This window comes from Loxodonta africana, chromosome 13 (genome assembly GCF_030014295.1).
Source record: "Loxodonta africana isolate mLoxAfr1 chromosome 13, mLoxAfr1.hap2, whole genome shotgun sequence".
NCBI classification, from domain to species: Eukaryota; Metazoa; Chordata; class Mammalia; order Proboscidea; family Elephantidae; genus Loxodonta; species Loxodonta africana.
The window spans coordinates 32,490,637-32,507,189 of NC_087354.1; the positions used below are offsets into that span (position 1 = coordinate 32,490,637).

Below are 16,553 nucleotides of genomic sequence, written 5' to 3' on the forward strand. Positions count from 1 at the left end.
AGGAGGGATCAGTCCCTGGAGAAGGACATCATGCTTGGCAGAGTACAGGGTCAGCGGAAAAGAGGAAGACCCTCAACGAGGTGGACTGACACAGTGGCTGCAACAATGAGCTCAAGCGTAACAACGACTCTAAGGATGGCTCGGGACTGGGGAGTGTTTCATTCTGTTGTGCACAGGGTCACTATGAGTCGGAATCAACTCGATGGCACCTAACAACAACAACAACATAGGAAAGAGGAGAACTAACCATAGAGTTTCCTAGGCTGTAGTCTTTACGGAATCGGACTGCCTTTCAGTTGTCAGCCTAGTGCTTTAACCACTGCGCCACCAGGGCTGCTAGGCTTCTCAAAGTCCCCTACAAAAGAATTCCAAACAATTTTCAAGTGTACTGCCAGAATTCATGTAGGGGAAAAACTTGTTTATAATATGTGCCTTGAATCTAATTCCATTTAAAAAGGCAATTTTTAATTTTTCTAGTACAATTTTAATTTCACTGACTTTTCCAAGAGGAAACTCTTACACAAATAGAAGAAATATTACACATTGTTTTATTTTAGAACTTTACCAAGGGTTATTGACCATTTAAAGAAAAAGACATACTCAACAGCAATGCTGCTCCTGGTATTTGAGACATTACTTGGATACACCTGTAGCTTGCAATTGTAGCTGTCTATCCTGTTGATATATACAGGTGCTGCATCTATTTCAGTTTGCCTCCTAATGTAATCCTGCCCAAGCACCTACATACTGAAGTTTCTATTATTTTATTATCAGTTACATTTAGTTCTCCTTTACAACTAGGTTATTATATTTTTAAAAAATAATGCAGAAAGCACATTATCATTAATCTCATTTCATGTCAGTAAACAGGGAATTACAAAATATTATGGAAAAAAAAGGAAAATTAGGCTTAACGGAGTTGAGAATTACTTAAGTAGATTATATCCTCTGCAAATAATGAAAAAGGCCCCTTTCCTTTCCAATATTCACGCTTCTAATTTCTTTATTAGTCAGAATTATAAGAGCACTGCTGAAAAACAGCAAGGACAGCAGGGATTGCTATTCTGCGGCTGCCTATCATGTTAAAGAAGTAGTCTTCTAGAACTATTAATAGTTCTATCTGGAATGAAGGTAAAATGATCAAAAGCCTTTTTTGGCGTTTATTAAAAGTTTTTTTTTTTTCCATTAATCTGCTATTGTGATGAGTTATATTAATACATTCCCTAATACTGCTCATCCAGTATTATTCTTCAAAAGTACTGTAGATTCAAAATGTGAAAACTTAGAATTTCTGCACCTACATAATAAGTGAGGTTGATGCACAATTTTTTTTTTGTCTTGTCAGATTTCTGTATAAGGATTATGCTTTCTTAAATAACTGAGAAGCATGTTCTTCTCTTAATGCTCAAGGAACTCATTTATTCCCTGTAAGGTTGATAAAACTCACCTGTAAAAACCACCTTGTGAAGGGACAGTTCTTTGATAACCTTTAATCTCTTCCATGGTTATTGGTCTACTCAGGCTTTCTTCTTCAGTCAATTTTGATAATTTACATTTGCCTATAAAATGATCCATTCCATCAAAATGTTCAATTTATTATTATAGAGCAAACCCAGAACTCAAAAAAATTCTCCTCAGCCTATGACTGTACTCCCATTTTTATTTCTAAATGTGAATTTTTTTTTTTTTATTACTTTTGCCAGAGGCTTGTTTTATTGGTCATCTTAAGTAACCAGCTTATGGAGTTATCAATTTTACTATTTTTGATCAATTAATATCTACATTTACCTATTTTCTTTCTCCTTATGTTTCTTTTGCAATTCATTTTTTAGCTACTTTGTTTGGGTGCAAGCTTAAGTCATTTATTTGTACTCTTAATTTTTTTTACTAAAAGCTGTTAAAGTTGTGTTTTCTTTGGATTCATCCCATTTTTTTTTTTTTTTTTACTTTCCATTAAGTTTTTATGCATAGTATTCTCATTATGATTGATTTCTAAATATCCACAAATGCCTTTGCCATTTTAACCCAATATTTAGAAGTTTTACCCCAGAGAAGTTCTATTTTTTTAACAAACTTGTTATTAACTTCTAGTTTTATACTAAAGTGCTATTAAGTAATAGAAAATCCGAAAGGCATGTTTTATGAAACTGGCATTTGGATTCTATTTTGATATTTAACCTAAAGAAATACAGTAAAGCAAAGATAAATTCCTCAGTAACATATGCATACATTTTCAAGATTCTTGATTTTTGTCCCACTGAACAGCTTTTATAAATATACACCAAAGTATTTTTCATGCAATATTTATGCAAACAAAAAGCTCACACTAAACATAGTAAGGCTATTTAAGAAATCTTACTGCTAGCCCTGTGAAAACCAGTGTTTGATCAATTACGTTCTAATACTCAGCTGACTGGCAGTGGACATGCACACAGAATTCACTTCACAGAAGGTCTAACCCAACCCTTTCTTCTTTACTCATTTCCTAAGGAGTCCTCTCACTCATGAGTCAGTGAGAGACCAGGATGCCTCACTGACTGCTTGACTGTTATATTAACCTGGAAATGTTAAAAAAAAAAAAAAAAAAAGTACAAAATAAAATGCTGGTTTATTATCTCCCACAATACGAAGATAAAGGCCAAATACTACTGCCGTCCCTGCCCACCCTGGCCATCTGTCTACACTATGACGGATACCTGATTCGGTCACTCGTTCCGCTGTACCCCCAACGGCTCTCTACTTGCTGGAATCTATTGATGCTGCATTCCTTTCCTCGGAGGCAGCATCTCGGTCGGTCAATGTACTCAACTCGGGGTTTAGGATTGACAGTAAAATGAAGAAAGAGATTAACCACTTCCCGATCTGACAAAATTCCAGATTGAGCAGGACCTGTAGAAATAAAAATATAAGCCTCAATTAAAGTAATTTGATTTCAATTCCTAAGATTCTAATACTCTACTTAATAATGTGAACTCAAACCTGGAAGATACAAAGTAAGAATGAGGTAGAAAAATCTCAGCATATATAATTTTAGGCTATAGTTAATTTTAAGGTTTCAGGAAATCCATTTGAGGTTAACAGAATAGAATGCAAGGGTCAGAATCATTAATAAATCAAAGCTTAGATGAAACCCCGAGATAAGAGAAAGATCTCTGGATTTCGATCTTTGGATTTACCTATCTATTTACCCCCTCTGAGTACCACAGGCTTTTGCTCACCAGAGAGGAGAGTCATTCCCTATGGTGGGGAAACACTTATAGCGGCAGCCAGAGTTTGGTGACCCATCCATTCCCCCACTCAGAATCTGTCTGAAGCCATGATTTCGAACTAAGGACTATATTTAGAGGTAGAAGTAGACAGAGGATAGTGCTTTACTTCTGGGGTTTAGAAATTAACAGAGGGCAGAAGCTAAGATTAGAAGAGCTGTGGAAGCAACATACTATATATGTCCTGGTTTTCCCATTCACTGTTTCTGAGAAGAGAAAAATTCCAAATGGCTTAAACTTATCCAGGAGTGAATGCTGTTCTTCATAAAAGATGCCAGGAGACCCCTTCCAAGGCCCATTGAAAACAATCTAAGACACTGGAAAACACCTGGTTCAAGAAGCCATAATTTCCAGATTTTAAAGACCCCCTGGTGTTTTTTTTAAACATTAGATTAAAATGTAAAAAGTGTCACATAGGTCAAACAAAGTATGTCAAGCCTGCCAGACTTGGCCCAAAGGTTGTCATCTGCAACCTTGGGATAGGAAAGATTGTAAAAAAAGAAAAATATAGTTACAAACTTAAAATCCACATTTTAGTAAAAAAGAACAGTCAAAGGAGCGACTGCAATGGAAACTCATGTAACTTACTCAGAATGATCAGAAATAAGACCTTAATGATGAAAATGGGTGATAAAAAGCAGAGACTAACACACAGGTAACTAGTGCTCTTGAAGAACTGACATAAGAAATAAGATGATGCAATAATTCAAAAGTACAGTAAGCGAAAAGCTACTGAGTTGAAAAACGATGTTTTCAGATCATGAAAACATCCTTATATATGTACCCATATACCTACCTAAAGAAAGTAATCAAAGATACAATCCAGTTAATGGAGGGGTGAATCAAAATAAAGATAACGTAATTCATGACCTTGGAGCAGGCAAAATTTTTTAAACACAAAAAGCCTTCACCTTAAAGGGAAAGATCGATAAACTGAACTTCGGTAAAATTGAGATCTCTGTTTATCCAAAGATAACACTAAGATGATAAAAAGGCAATTTACAGACCAGAAGATGATGTCAGCAATACATGTATCTGACAAGAGACTTGTATCTGGAATACATAAACACTCTTACAAATCAGTACACAAACATCACGGGCAAAGAACCTGAACAAGTTCAGATATCCAAATACTGGCATGCTCCACATCATTAAGCATCAGAAAAACAAATTAAAGCCACAATGAGATATGTCCTCCCAAATGGCTAAAACTACAAAAACTGACAACACCAAGTACTGAAGAGGATGTGGAGCAATCATTTCCCTTGAACTGTCTTCACACTGCTGTTGAGTGTGAACCGTCATGACCAATTTGAAACACTGTTCGGCAGGATCTACTAATCCTGAACATATGCATACTCTGTGACTTAGCAATTCTGCTCTGATACATCCAACAGAAATGTTTACATATGTACACCAAATGACATGTATAAGAATGTTCTTATTGGCCCCAAAATGGAAACAACACAAATGTCCAGTAACAGTAAAATGGATAAATAAAGCATGGCACATTCATACAACGACTATAATGGAATATTATACAGCAATTAAAAAGAATGCTACACACACAATCACAGGGATGAATCTAACAGACATAATGTTAAGAGAAAGAAGCTACATACCAAAGCATACTGTAAGTATGATTTCATTTATATAAAGTTCAAAAACAGGCAAAACTAATTTATAGAAGCCAGAAAGTAGTCACCTTTGGGAGAGTGGGGTATTAACTAGGAGGGGCATGATGGAGGCTTCTGGCAGGTGGTTCTGGGGTGGTGGTAGTATACTGTAGATTGATGTAAAGTGTGGTTAAACAGGTGTGCTCATTTCATCTGCTCACTTTACTACATGGGTGTTATATTCAATAAAAAAAAGTTTACAAAAAGAAAAAACATTCATCAATTCTGACCAGCAAAAACAAAAACAATTTGGGAAAAATTACAACATATAATAAATCACTAAGAAAAATTTGAATATATGATAAATATACATCAATTTATGATAAATCGGTATGAAAAATCTGAATATCCCAAAAGAATGACAAAAGACATGAATGGTGTTAAGAAAAAAATACATAAGTATAATGAAAAAGCCATCTAAGTACACAGTTTTTATTAGCACACAAAGAAATATAATTCAAAACATCCATGAGGTTATTTTCTTAAATCAATTTGGCCATGATTTAATTGTTAATATAGGTGATGACAACTTGTCACAGATGGTGAGTGGTGGAACTGAGATTCAAAACCAGGTCTGTCTGATTTTAATCAGTAGCATCAACCTTAAGGGTCAAAAGAATCTGTCATTATAACCTTGGGCAAGGCACTTAACCTCTCTTAGGTTCTTTTACCTAAAAAATGCAGATAATATTATCTTGAAGGCTTTTATGAGAACTAAGTGAAATTATACAAACATTCATGGATCATGTGACTAGAAGAACAACTGTTGCTGTATCCCGAGTCAATTCCAAGTCATAGCGACCCTACCAGACAGAGCAGAACTACCTCATTGAGTTTTCTAAACTGTATTTTTTTAAAGGAGCAGATCACAAGGTCTTCTGTCCCTCAGGACCTCTGGTGGGTTCCAAAGGCCAATCTTTTTGTTAGCAGTTGAGCGCTTAACCACTAAGCATCAGGACTCCTTGGAAGAGTGACTGATGTATTGCTATCTAGTCAATTCCGACACATCCTCGATAAACAAGTTTATTTTCCTCTTTGGCACAGACAGACTGACTGGCTGCCCATTAAAATACTCTCCAACAGATCTTGGCCTTACCTGCTGCAAACTCCTCAATTGTCATCAGTGGGAACCGAATTAAGGAAAGTGCTTTTCCCAGAACTTTCTGTTTGTTTCCAAAAGTCACAGGCAATTGTTGTCTCTGACATTCTGCTTCTGCCCAGCGTACAACAGCTCCAAAAAGTCGACTTTCTCGAATACTGAGCGTGTCTCTTTCTAGAACTGCACAGAGTGTGTCTACAGGTAAAATACAAAAATAAGTCAAACTGGGAGTACTTTGCTCTTTAACAAAGCAATACTGACATATAAGCTTACATTAAGTTTTCAAACCTCCAAAAAAAAAAATAGGTTAGATACGTAAAACTAAAGTTTCTAAACTTACAAATATTTAAAAATTAAAGGAATTAAACTCCAAAGTTGCCTTTAAAGGTTAACATTCAGTTAGTACTTAAACGCAAGCTTAGATATACTATCTCCTTATATATTCCTTACAAAGCAAACTCAAATATTGAAAACAAGATTAATAATAAATAAGCCACAGAAAAAGGCTCCAAGCTAATAACATATATTCACAAAGCCCACAGATTACAGTTCATTCTTTCATTCAGCAAATATTTATTAGTAAGTACTATGTGCCAGGCACTATTCTACACACTGAGGATACATCAGAGAGCAGAGAGTTAAAAATCCTTGCATGGAGCTTATACTCTATTGCGGGGGGGGGAGGAAGGGAAGAACAGATTAAACATAACTAAATTATATAATACGTTAGATGATAAGTGTGAGAAAAAAATAGCAGAGTAAGGGGAATCAGGAATAAAAATAGCATGGCTTGGGTAGGCCTCACATGAGCAAAGACTTGCAACAGGCTGGAGAAGAACCCAAGTAGAAGCCTAAAAAAGGCACTGCAGAACTGCCAGTGTGAAAGCTCGAATCTGTGTGTCTGGAATATTCAAGAAACAGGAAGGAGGCTAGTGTGGCTAGAGTAGAGTGAGACAGAGGGAAGAGTAGTGGACGATGAGGCCAGAGCCATAGGGGGAGCTGGGGTACAATTATGTAGCATTCTGTAGACCATTTGGTTTTTATTTTGAGTGCAATGAGGAACTCCTGGAGGGTTTTCAGCAGAATAGTGGCATTTCATGTTCTAAAAGGATCACCCTGGCTGCTGTGTTGAGAATGTAATAGGGGCAAGAGTAGAAACGAGAAAATCAGTTAGAATACTCTAGCACTGATCAAGATCAGAGATGATGGTGGCCTAGTGTGGCGAAATGAGTTCCTTTATGTGGCCTTTTGCCTTGGTTCTTTGGAAAAGCAGCTTGAGAGATTTTTCCCCTAGGCTCTGGGGAGTTACTTTTGCACTAGTTTTCTATCCCAGAGAGCTGCTTACTTTTGCCAGGCTGATGGACATTTCATGGGTAAGCTGTAAACAACTTGGATCTGATTCTCTGTCAGGTCCTGGGCTGCAGCCTGCCCTGTGATTGGTACGCACCTTGCTGGGATTGGTTAACAAACCATGCAAATGAAGTGACTATGGACTATGCATACACCACTATGCAAATAAAGTATCTGTGGCCTACTGAGAGGGAACTGATTAGTTTTTGGCCCCTGGCAGGAGGGGCTATGCCTGGAAATTGACAAGGAATTGTATACATAAGCAGCCAAATCCACAGAGGTTTTTGAGACTGAAAGAAGCAGGAAGAGAAACAGCAGGAAGAAATAAAAGGAAGAAACCAGAAAGAGGCAGAGATAGAAAGAGAGACAAGGCGAGGAACCTCCTAAAAGAGCTATAACTTGGGATAAGGGCTGTTTAACCCTGAAGACAGCAAAAGAGCTAGAAGGGGCCCAGCAGCACAGCCAGATGTGATAAGCCCAGAAAAGGCCCAGCAACAGAGCTGGTGTGACAGGCCTGAAGGGGCTCAGCAGCAAAGCTGGTAGCAACAGGCCCAAAAGCAGCCCTGCGGCAGAGTTGGTGGTGACAGATGGCAGGACCTGTCCTCAGCGGCCTGAGAGGAAGCCTGTATGGTTGAGAGATGAGAGTTGTCCTGCACCTAAGAAGTGAGACTTTGCCTACATGCTTCATGATTCTGATCACTGAGTTGTAGCTGCTGATCCAGACCCTGAGATGTACCTTCTTATTTCCCTAATAAATCACTTGGTATTATCTGTGAGTTCTGTGTGGCCACTGCAACAGATTATCTAACCCAGAAGCAAGGTAGAAAGTGCTGTGGGAGGGACGGCTGGTGTCAGGATTGGTAAAAAGGTTGGTGAGTGGAGGGATCAGCCTTTGGCTGACCTTGATTCACATTATTCCCCCTGAGGTTAGATGAGCCCTGACACCACCGTTTTATACCTGGACCAGTACGGTAGCAGTGGAATTGAAGAAAAATGATTAGACTCAGGTTAAGACTGAAGGAAGATTCAATGAGATTTCCTAACAGATTGGATATTGGGTGTGACAGAAAGAGAAGAGTCAAGAATAATTCCAAGGTTTATAGTCTAAGCACTGGAGCGATGAGGGTGGCATCAACTGAGATGAGAAGGACTACAGAGGAGCAAGTTTGGGGTGGGGAAGAAGATGTGAAGTTTAATTTTGTACCATATTAAGTTTGAAATCCTTATATGATATCCAAGTACAAATGTCAAACCCATACCACAAGCCCTCTCAGAATCATTTTCCTCTTGTCGTAGGCAAAATTACCATCAGCTCAGTTACTTTTAAGCTACAGCAGATAAGAAGCAGTAAGCTCAGAGGAGAAAGGGGCTTTAGGAGCCGGCATACCAGAATGGGTGATAAGCTGGTCATCTAACGGAGAGAGAAGAGAGTTTATGAAAAGTAGATGTAACTACTTGAAAAGCACAGCAGTTAGGAATATTATGCAAAGAGAAAGAGATTAAGAAGCAGCAATACCATGTCAGAGGCCTGAGTGCTTCACTGTGCAGTAACAGCATAGTATCTAATGCTCCTCCTGACGAACACCAGTAATCACAAGACCACCCAATTATACTCAATATATACTGTTTCCCCCACGTGTCGGTCAGTTTGTCCTACTGTGAGGGCTTGTGTGTTGCTGGGATGCTGGAAGCTATGCCACCAGTATTCAGGTACCAGCAGGGTCACCCACGGAGGACAGGTTTCAGCTGAGCTTCCAGACTAAGACAGACTAGGAAGAAGGACTTGGCAGGTCTACTTCTGAAAAGCATTAGCCAGTGAAAACCTTATGAATAGCAGTGGAACACTGTCTGCTACAGTGCTGGAAGATGAGCCCCCCAGGTTGGAAGGCCCTCAAAAGATGACTGGGGAAGAGCTGCCTCCTCAAAGTAGAGTCGACCTTAATGACGTGGATGGAGTAAAGCTTTCGGCACCTTCATTTGCTGATGTGGCACAACTCAAAATGAGAAGAAACAGCTGCAAACATCCATTAATGATTAGAACCTGGAATGTACGAAGTATGAATCTAGGAAAATTGGAAATCGTCAAAAATGAAATGGAATGCATAAACATCAATATCCTGGGCATCAGTGAGCTGAAATGGACTGGTATTGGCCATGTTGAATCGGACAATCATATAGTCTACTATGCTGGGAATGACAACTCGAAGAGGAATGGCGTTGCATTCTTCGTCAAAAAGAACGTTTCAAGATCTATCCTGAAGTACAACGCTATCAGTGACAGGATAATATCCATACACCTTCCTTGGAAACTTTATGGGGCAGTTCTACTCTGTTCTATAGGGTCGCTATGAGTCGGAATCGACTCGACGGCAATGGGTTTGGTTTTTGGTTTTTTTGTACATGGAAGACCAGTTAATACGACTATTATTCAAATTTACACACCAACCACTAGGACCAAAGATGAAGAAATAGAAGATTTTTATCAGCTGCTGCAGTCTGAAATTGATAGAACATGCAATCAAGATGCATTGATAATTACTGGTGATTGGAATGTGAAAGTTGGAAACAAAGAAGAAGGATCAGTAGTTGGAAAATATAGCCTTGGTGATAGAAACAATGCTGGAGATTGAATGACAGAATTTTGCAAGACCATGGTTTTCTTCATTGCAAATACCTTCTTTCACCAACATAAACGGCGACTATACACATGGGCCTCACCAGATGGAACACCCAGAAATCAAACTGACTACATCTGCGGAAAGAGACGATGGAAAAGCTCAAGATCATCAGTCAGAACAAGGCCAAGGGCCAACTGTGGAACAGACCATCAATTGCTCATATGCAAGTTCAAGCTGAAACTGAAGAAAATCAGAGCAAGTCCACAAGAGCCAAAATACGACCTTGAGTATATCCCACCTGAATTTAGAGACCATCTCAAGAATAGATTTGACGCATTGAACACTAGTGACCGAAGACCAGACAAGTTGTGGAATGACATCAAGGACATCATCCGTGAAGAAAGCAAGAGGTCACTGAAAAGACAGGAAAGAAAGAAAAGACCAGGATGGATGTCAGAGGAGATTCTGAAACTTGCTCTTGAGCGTCGAGCAGCTAAAGCAAAAGGAAGAATTCATGAAGTAAAAGAACTGAACAGAAGATTTCAAAGGGCCTCTCGAGAAGACAAAATAAAGTATTAGAATGACATGTGCAAAGAGCTGGAGATGGAAAACTAAAAGGGAAGCACACGCTCGGCATTTCTCAAGCTGAAAGAACTGATGAAAAAAATTCAAGCCTCGAGTTGCAATACTGAAGGATTCCGAGGGGAAAATATTAAATGATGCAGGAAACATCAAAAGAAGATGGAAGGAATTCACAGAGTCATTATATCAAAAAGAATTAGTCGATATTCAACCATTTCAAGAGGTGGCATATGATCAGGAACTGATGGTACTGAAGGAGGAAGTCCAAGCTGCTTTGAAGGCATTGGCGAAAAACAAGGCTCCAGGAATTGATGGAATATCAATCGACAGGTTTCAACAAACAGATGCAGCGCTGGAGGTGCTCACTCGTCTATGCCAAGAAATACAGAAGGCAGCTTCCTGGCCAACTGACTGGAAGAGATCCATATTTATGCCTATTCCCAAGAAAGGTGATCCAACCGAATGTGGAAAGTATAGAACAATACCATTAATATCACACACAAGCAAAATTCTGCTGAAGATCACTCAAAAACGGCTGCAGCAGTATATCGACAGGGAACTGCCAGAAATTCAGGTGGGTTTCAGAAGAGAACATGGAACCAGGGATATCATTGCTGATGTCAGATGGATCCTGGCTGAAAGCAGAGAATACCAGAAGGATGTTTACCTGTGTTTTATTGATTATGCAAAGGCATTTGACTGTGTGAATCATAATAAACTATGTATAACACTGTGAAGAATGGGAATTCCAGAACACTTAATTGTGCTCATGAGGAACCTTTACATAGATCAAGAGGCAGTTGTTCGGACACAACAAGGGGATACTGATTGGTTTACAGTCAGGAAAGGTGTGTGTCAGGGTTGTATTCTTTCACCATACCTATTTAATCTGTATGATGAGCAAAGAATACGAGAAGCTGGACTATATGAAGAAGAACGGGGCATCAGGATTGGAGGAAGACTCATTAACAACCTGCGTTATGCAGATGACACAACCTTGCTTGCTGAAAGTGAAGAGGACTTGAAGCACTTACTAATGAAGATCAAAGACCATAGCCTTCAGTATGGATTGCACCTCAACATAAAGAAAACAAAAATCCTCACAACTGGACCAAGGAGCAACATCATGATAAACGCAGAAAAGATTGAAGTTGTCAAGGATTTCATTTTACTTGGATCCACAATCAACAGCCATGGAAGCAGCAGTCAAGAAATCAAAAGATGCACTGCATTGGGTAAATCTGCTGCAAACGACCTCTTCAAAGTGTTGAAGAGCAAAGATGTCACCCTGAAGACTAAGGTGCACCTGACCCAAGCCATGGTATTTTCAATCGCATCATATGCATGTGAAAGCTGGACAATGAATAAGGAAGACCAAAGAAGAGTTGACGCCTTTGAATTGTGGTGCTGGTGAAGAATATTGAATATACCATGGACTGCCTAAAGAATGAACAAATCTGTCTTAGAAGAAGTACAACCAGAATGCTCCTTAGAAGCAGGGATGGCGAGATAGCGTCTTCCATACTTTGGACATGTTGTCAGGAGGGATCAGTCCCTGGAGAAGGACGTCATGCTTGGCAGAGTACAGGGTCAGCGGAAAAGAGAAAGACCCTCAACGAGGTGGACTGACACAGTGGCTGCAACAATGAGCTCAAGCATAACAACGATTGTAAGGATGGCGCAGGACCGGGCAGTGTTTCACTTTGTTGTGCACAGGGTTGCTATGAGTCGGAACCGACTCGACGGCACCTAACAACAACAACAACATATACTGTTTAAAGAAGGCAGGTAAAGTAAAATATGTTTTAGGTATCTTATTCTCATGGCCAAAATAAAATGTCTTCATTCTTTAAAAGTGTTGTTGTAGATACATGGGAAAATTACTTACATGGAACCTTATTCTCTAAAGAATCTAAATACAATAGACACTACTATAAAATATTTAATAGTTGTATTTTAAATTTAAATGGGTATGAGTATGACACAGATACATAGCAGAAATCAATTAAAACATTAAATATGATTAAATCACCCAGAAACAAAGAGGAAAGGAAAAAAAAGAAAACTATGATGCAATGGTTTATCCACATATTCATACTAAGAGTCAAATAATTAATATCAAACATAGCTACCATTCTAGCAAAGTTATCACAGTCTGCAGAACATAGTAGGGGTTCCAAAAATGTTGTCAAGGAATTGGTTAAATATGTGCCCACTCCTCATTTACTGACATGCTTAGGTTCCAAAGATCACGTCCTTAGGCGAAAATCAGCATTATGCGAAAATGGCAGTTATCATTAGATAACTGCCAAGCTACATCATTACATAACTGCCAAACCATTGAGAATCATGGCCCAGCCATGCTGACATATAACCTTAACAATCTCTGCCAGCGTTATTCTCGCCTCGCTCCTCGTTGTTCATTACTGCCAGATGTATGCTAATGTGCAAAATAGCTGGAGAGTAGATTTTTCACTACTATCATAAATGCAAAACGTAGGATGACATGATGCCAATAAGTGAGTAATGGGTATAATTAAAAAAAAAAAAATCCCTTCTGTTGTAGCTGAGCAGATGAGTATAAACTAAGTCTCCATTTAAGTTTTTGCACAGGTAAATTAAAGGTTATTAATCAATATACCTCAATCCTTGTTGGATTAGGAATATACAATGACCATAATATTTAATCATTCAATAGAAAAATAGAAGACTTCAGACCTACATGTCTACCTTGTGTGCTAATAACTTCAGTAAATATAAATATATAAACTTAAAGTATGACCAAAAAAAAAAAGCACATTATACTGCCCTTGGTACAGTGTAAATTCATTTTGCTTTATCAAGGTGATAAATTATTTTCTTCCTTTACCAAAAAGCTATAAAAGAGAAACAGTACTTCTCCACTTAGAAAATAGTAAACACATCCCTCCAGAACACATATTCAAATCCCAGAACAGAAAAACCATTCCCAGAATCTAAAACAGCTGTCGAAAGTCTCCTGACCCAGTCTGTCTTTCTTCCAGCTTCTAGACTTCTCTTTAATTCCCAATTTTTAACAAATACATTTGAGGTAAATTAGATTATGGGGTGGGAAGAGGTAGAGGGACATACAGGTCATCTATAGGCAGATGTGTTAAAAATAAGAAATTATAGCTGAGAGTCTAATGAAGATCATGACATAATAGATTATGTTTTAGAAACAGTACAATACAGGATTTTAATATGAACAATTATGAATCAAATCAACAAATATTTATGGGGCATCTAATCTGTGCAAGGCACTTACTTCAAAATCTCCAGGCTCCAATGGTATGTGTAATTTAGGAGCTATTTACAAAACAACTTCCAAGAGTAAGTCACCCAGATGCAGGCAGTATTGTTTCAAGTGAGAGTACATTGAGGAATAAATAGAGCACTCGACAGCTCTTCAATGGGAAGGAAATTAGGATTAAGCAATGTTTCATTAGCAATTTGGGCAGTGTTTAGAGCCCTCCAACACGCAGTAACTCAACAGCTGCAAGAACTCACTATGGACAGGTGCAAGGGAAGAACCAGGCCAGGCCCAACAGCTGTTCAAGGGCTGACTATGTGCAGGTGCTAAGGAGGAACCAGACCTAGGCCCTGCCCTTTGGTATAATACAAGCAGAGTGCAAATTCTTCCTAAGGGATTCTGCAACAGACAATGGAATGTGTTATTATAACAGGAATACACTGTCATGGAAGAGGGAGAGTGTCAGTTCTCAAGAAAGGAGTCACTGCAGAGATATAATTTGAGCCCAGATGTTATGACTGAGTGAAAACTAGACAAGGGGGTAAGGAAAGGCAACATTCTAGAGACAGGCAGTCAGTCCAGATGGTCAACAAATATTAACTGAACATGCACTATGTTCTCTTTCTTTAGGTACTAGAGATGCAGTGTGAAACAAGACAAAGTCTCTGCCTTCCAGGAGTTGACGTTCTGGGAGGGGAAGGCAGACAAGCAACATATGCACACGTACACAAAAAGCCAGATTAGAATTTCAGACAGTGATATGTATAAGGAAAATAAACCAGAGTCATGGAACAGGGACTGTTTAGGGGAGTGTGGATACTTTAACTAAGCAGGGTCTGAGAAGGCCTCTCTCAGGTCTCATGTAACCTGAAATCTGAGTGATAAAAAGGAAATACTCATAACAGAGATTCTGAAAAAGAGGATTCCGGTCAGAAGGAATCAAAACCCGTTACTGTTGAGTTGATTTCAACTCACAGTGACCCTACAAGATAGAGGACAATTGCCCCATAGGGTTTCCAATGAGCGGCTGGTAGATTTCAACTGCCGACCTTTTGGTTAGCATCAGGGCTGTTAACCACTGCAGGAACGCCAAATACAAAGGCCCTGAAATAGTGGAAGATAACGATTGCTAGCATTTCACCCAAAAATTTGTTTTCTCTTCTTCCTGGGATGTGACTAGTCCACATCTCTCGGTCTCCACTGAAGTTAGGTGGGACTGAATTCTGAACAAATGAAATGGGACCCAAAATGAGGGTGCTATTCAGGGCCAACGCTTTTAAGATGCAGGTGTTTTCCCTGCCTACACTTCCTCCTGTTCTGCCAACGAGATACACATAATGACTAGGCCCTAGGGAATGGAGGTGCTACTAACAAAGGGAAAAATTGGCAAAGGAACAGAGAGATCTGATGGGGGTGGGCAGAATCAACCGTTTTTGTTTTAGCTGTGTTGTCTGAAATAAAGTCTTCAACTGGAGATGTCAAGTAGACAGTCGGGTATATGAGCTTGGAATCCAGAAGATATGGTCAAAATATGTATTTTGGGTTAATCATCATAAGGATAATATTTACAGCCATGGACCTGGATTAGTTTTCTTTATTCTCCTATAGGAGTCCTTGGGTGGTGCAAACAGTTAAGTCCTTGACTACCAACTGAAAGGCTAATGATTCAAACCCACGCAAAGGTGCCTTGGAAGAAAGGCCTGGTCATCTGCTTCTGAAAAGGTCACACCCATGAAAACCCTACAGAGCACAGTCCTACTCTGTGACACATGGGGTCTCCATGAGTCAGAATCAACTCAACAGTAACTGGTTTGGGTTTTTTGTTTGCTTGTTTTTACTCTCCTACAGGAGCAAAGTCAAACTCTCTGGCCTGTCATTAAACAGCCCTCTATAATCTGGCTTCACCTGCCTTGCACTTCCCTTCCTCTATACTTGTTCATGTGGTTCCACTAGCCTGTAACACCCTCTCCTCTTCACCTACCCAAGTACAGGGAAACCTGTGAGAGCCAGAACTTGATGGGATTGCCTTATTTTTCTGGGTCTCGCCAGTTTTCTCCCTTTTACAGGGTACAGTCTTACCACTTTTCTATCACTCGTTTTAGTGGAAAATATTTGTGTTTTCCTTCTCTGACAGGTTTCCGCCTGATACAGGTTCTAGTTTTATTGTACTATCCATTCTTTAGGGCCCATATCAGACCCTGCCCTGTCAAGATTATTATCATACCCTAATTTGAAGTAATCTTGCCATTTTCTGGATTTACAAAGTAGTTCTCTTCTATATATCTAGTTCAGAAAATTATAATATTCTGCCTTATGCCTTAGTGTTTTAATGTTATTTTTCACATATTTGTTCCTTGATTTTCCAATTCCCCTTCTTTATACGTTCTACCCTTGCCCAAGCCCATTGCTAACAAGTCCATTCTGACTCATAGTGACCCTAGAGGTCAGAGCAGAACTTCCTCATAGGAGTTCCAAGACTGCAAACCTTTACAGAAGCATCCTGCCACCTCTTCCTCCTGAGGAGTGGCTGGTGGGTACGAGCCGCTGACCTTTCAGTTAGCAGCCGAGTACTTATAACCACTGCGCCACCAGGGCTCCTTATTGTGTCCTACAGGACCTTACTATAGCGCCGCGCACATGGTGAGCATTCAATGAACATTTGTTAACTTGATTTGACATCTTTAAAACAGG

General features: G+C 39.2%; 1 protein-coding gene across 1 annotated transcript in view; it reads right to left on the bottom strand.

Annotated features, from left to right (window-relative positions):
- Positions 1-16,553, bottom strand: part of BTBD1 (BTB domain containing 1) — a 48,789-nt gene that overhangs the window by 14,442 nt on the left and 17,794 nt on the right. The window contains exons 4-5 of the mRNA XM_003413868.3: positions 6,039-6,236; positions 2,697-2,889 (exon numbers count right to left, since the gene is read on the bottom strand). Of these exons, the coding sequence (XP_003413916.2) occupies positions 2,697-2,889; positions 6,039-6,236 (391 nt within the window). The remainder of the gene's footprint in view (positions 1-2,696; positions 2,890-6,038; positions 6,237-16,553) is intronic.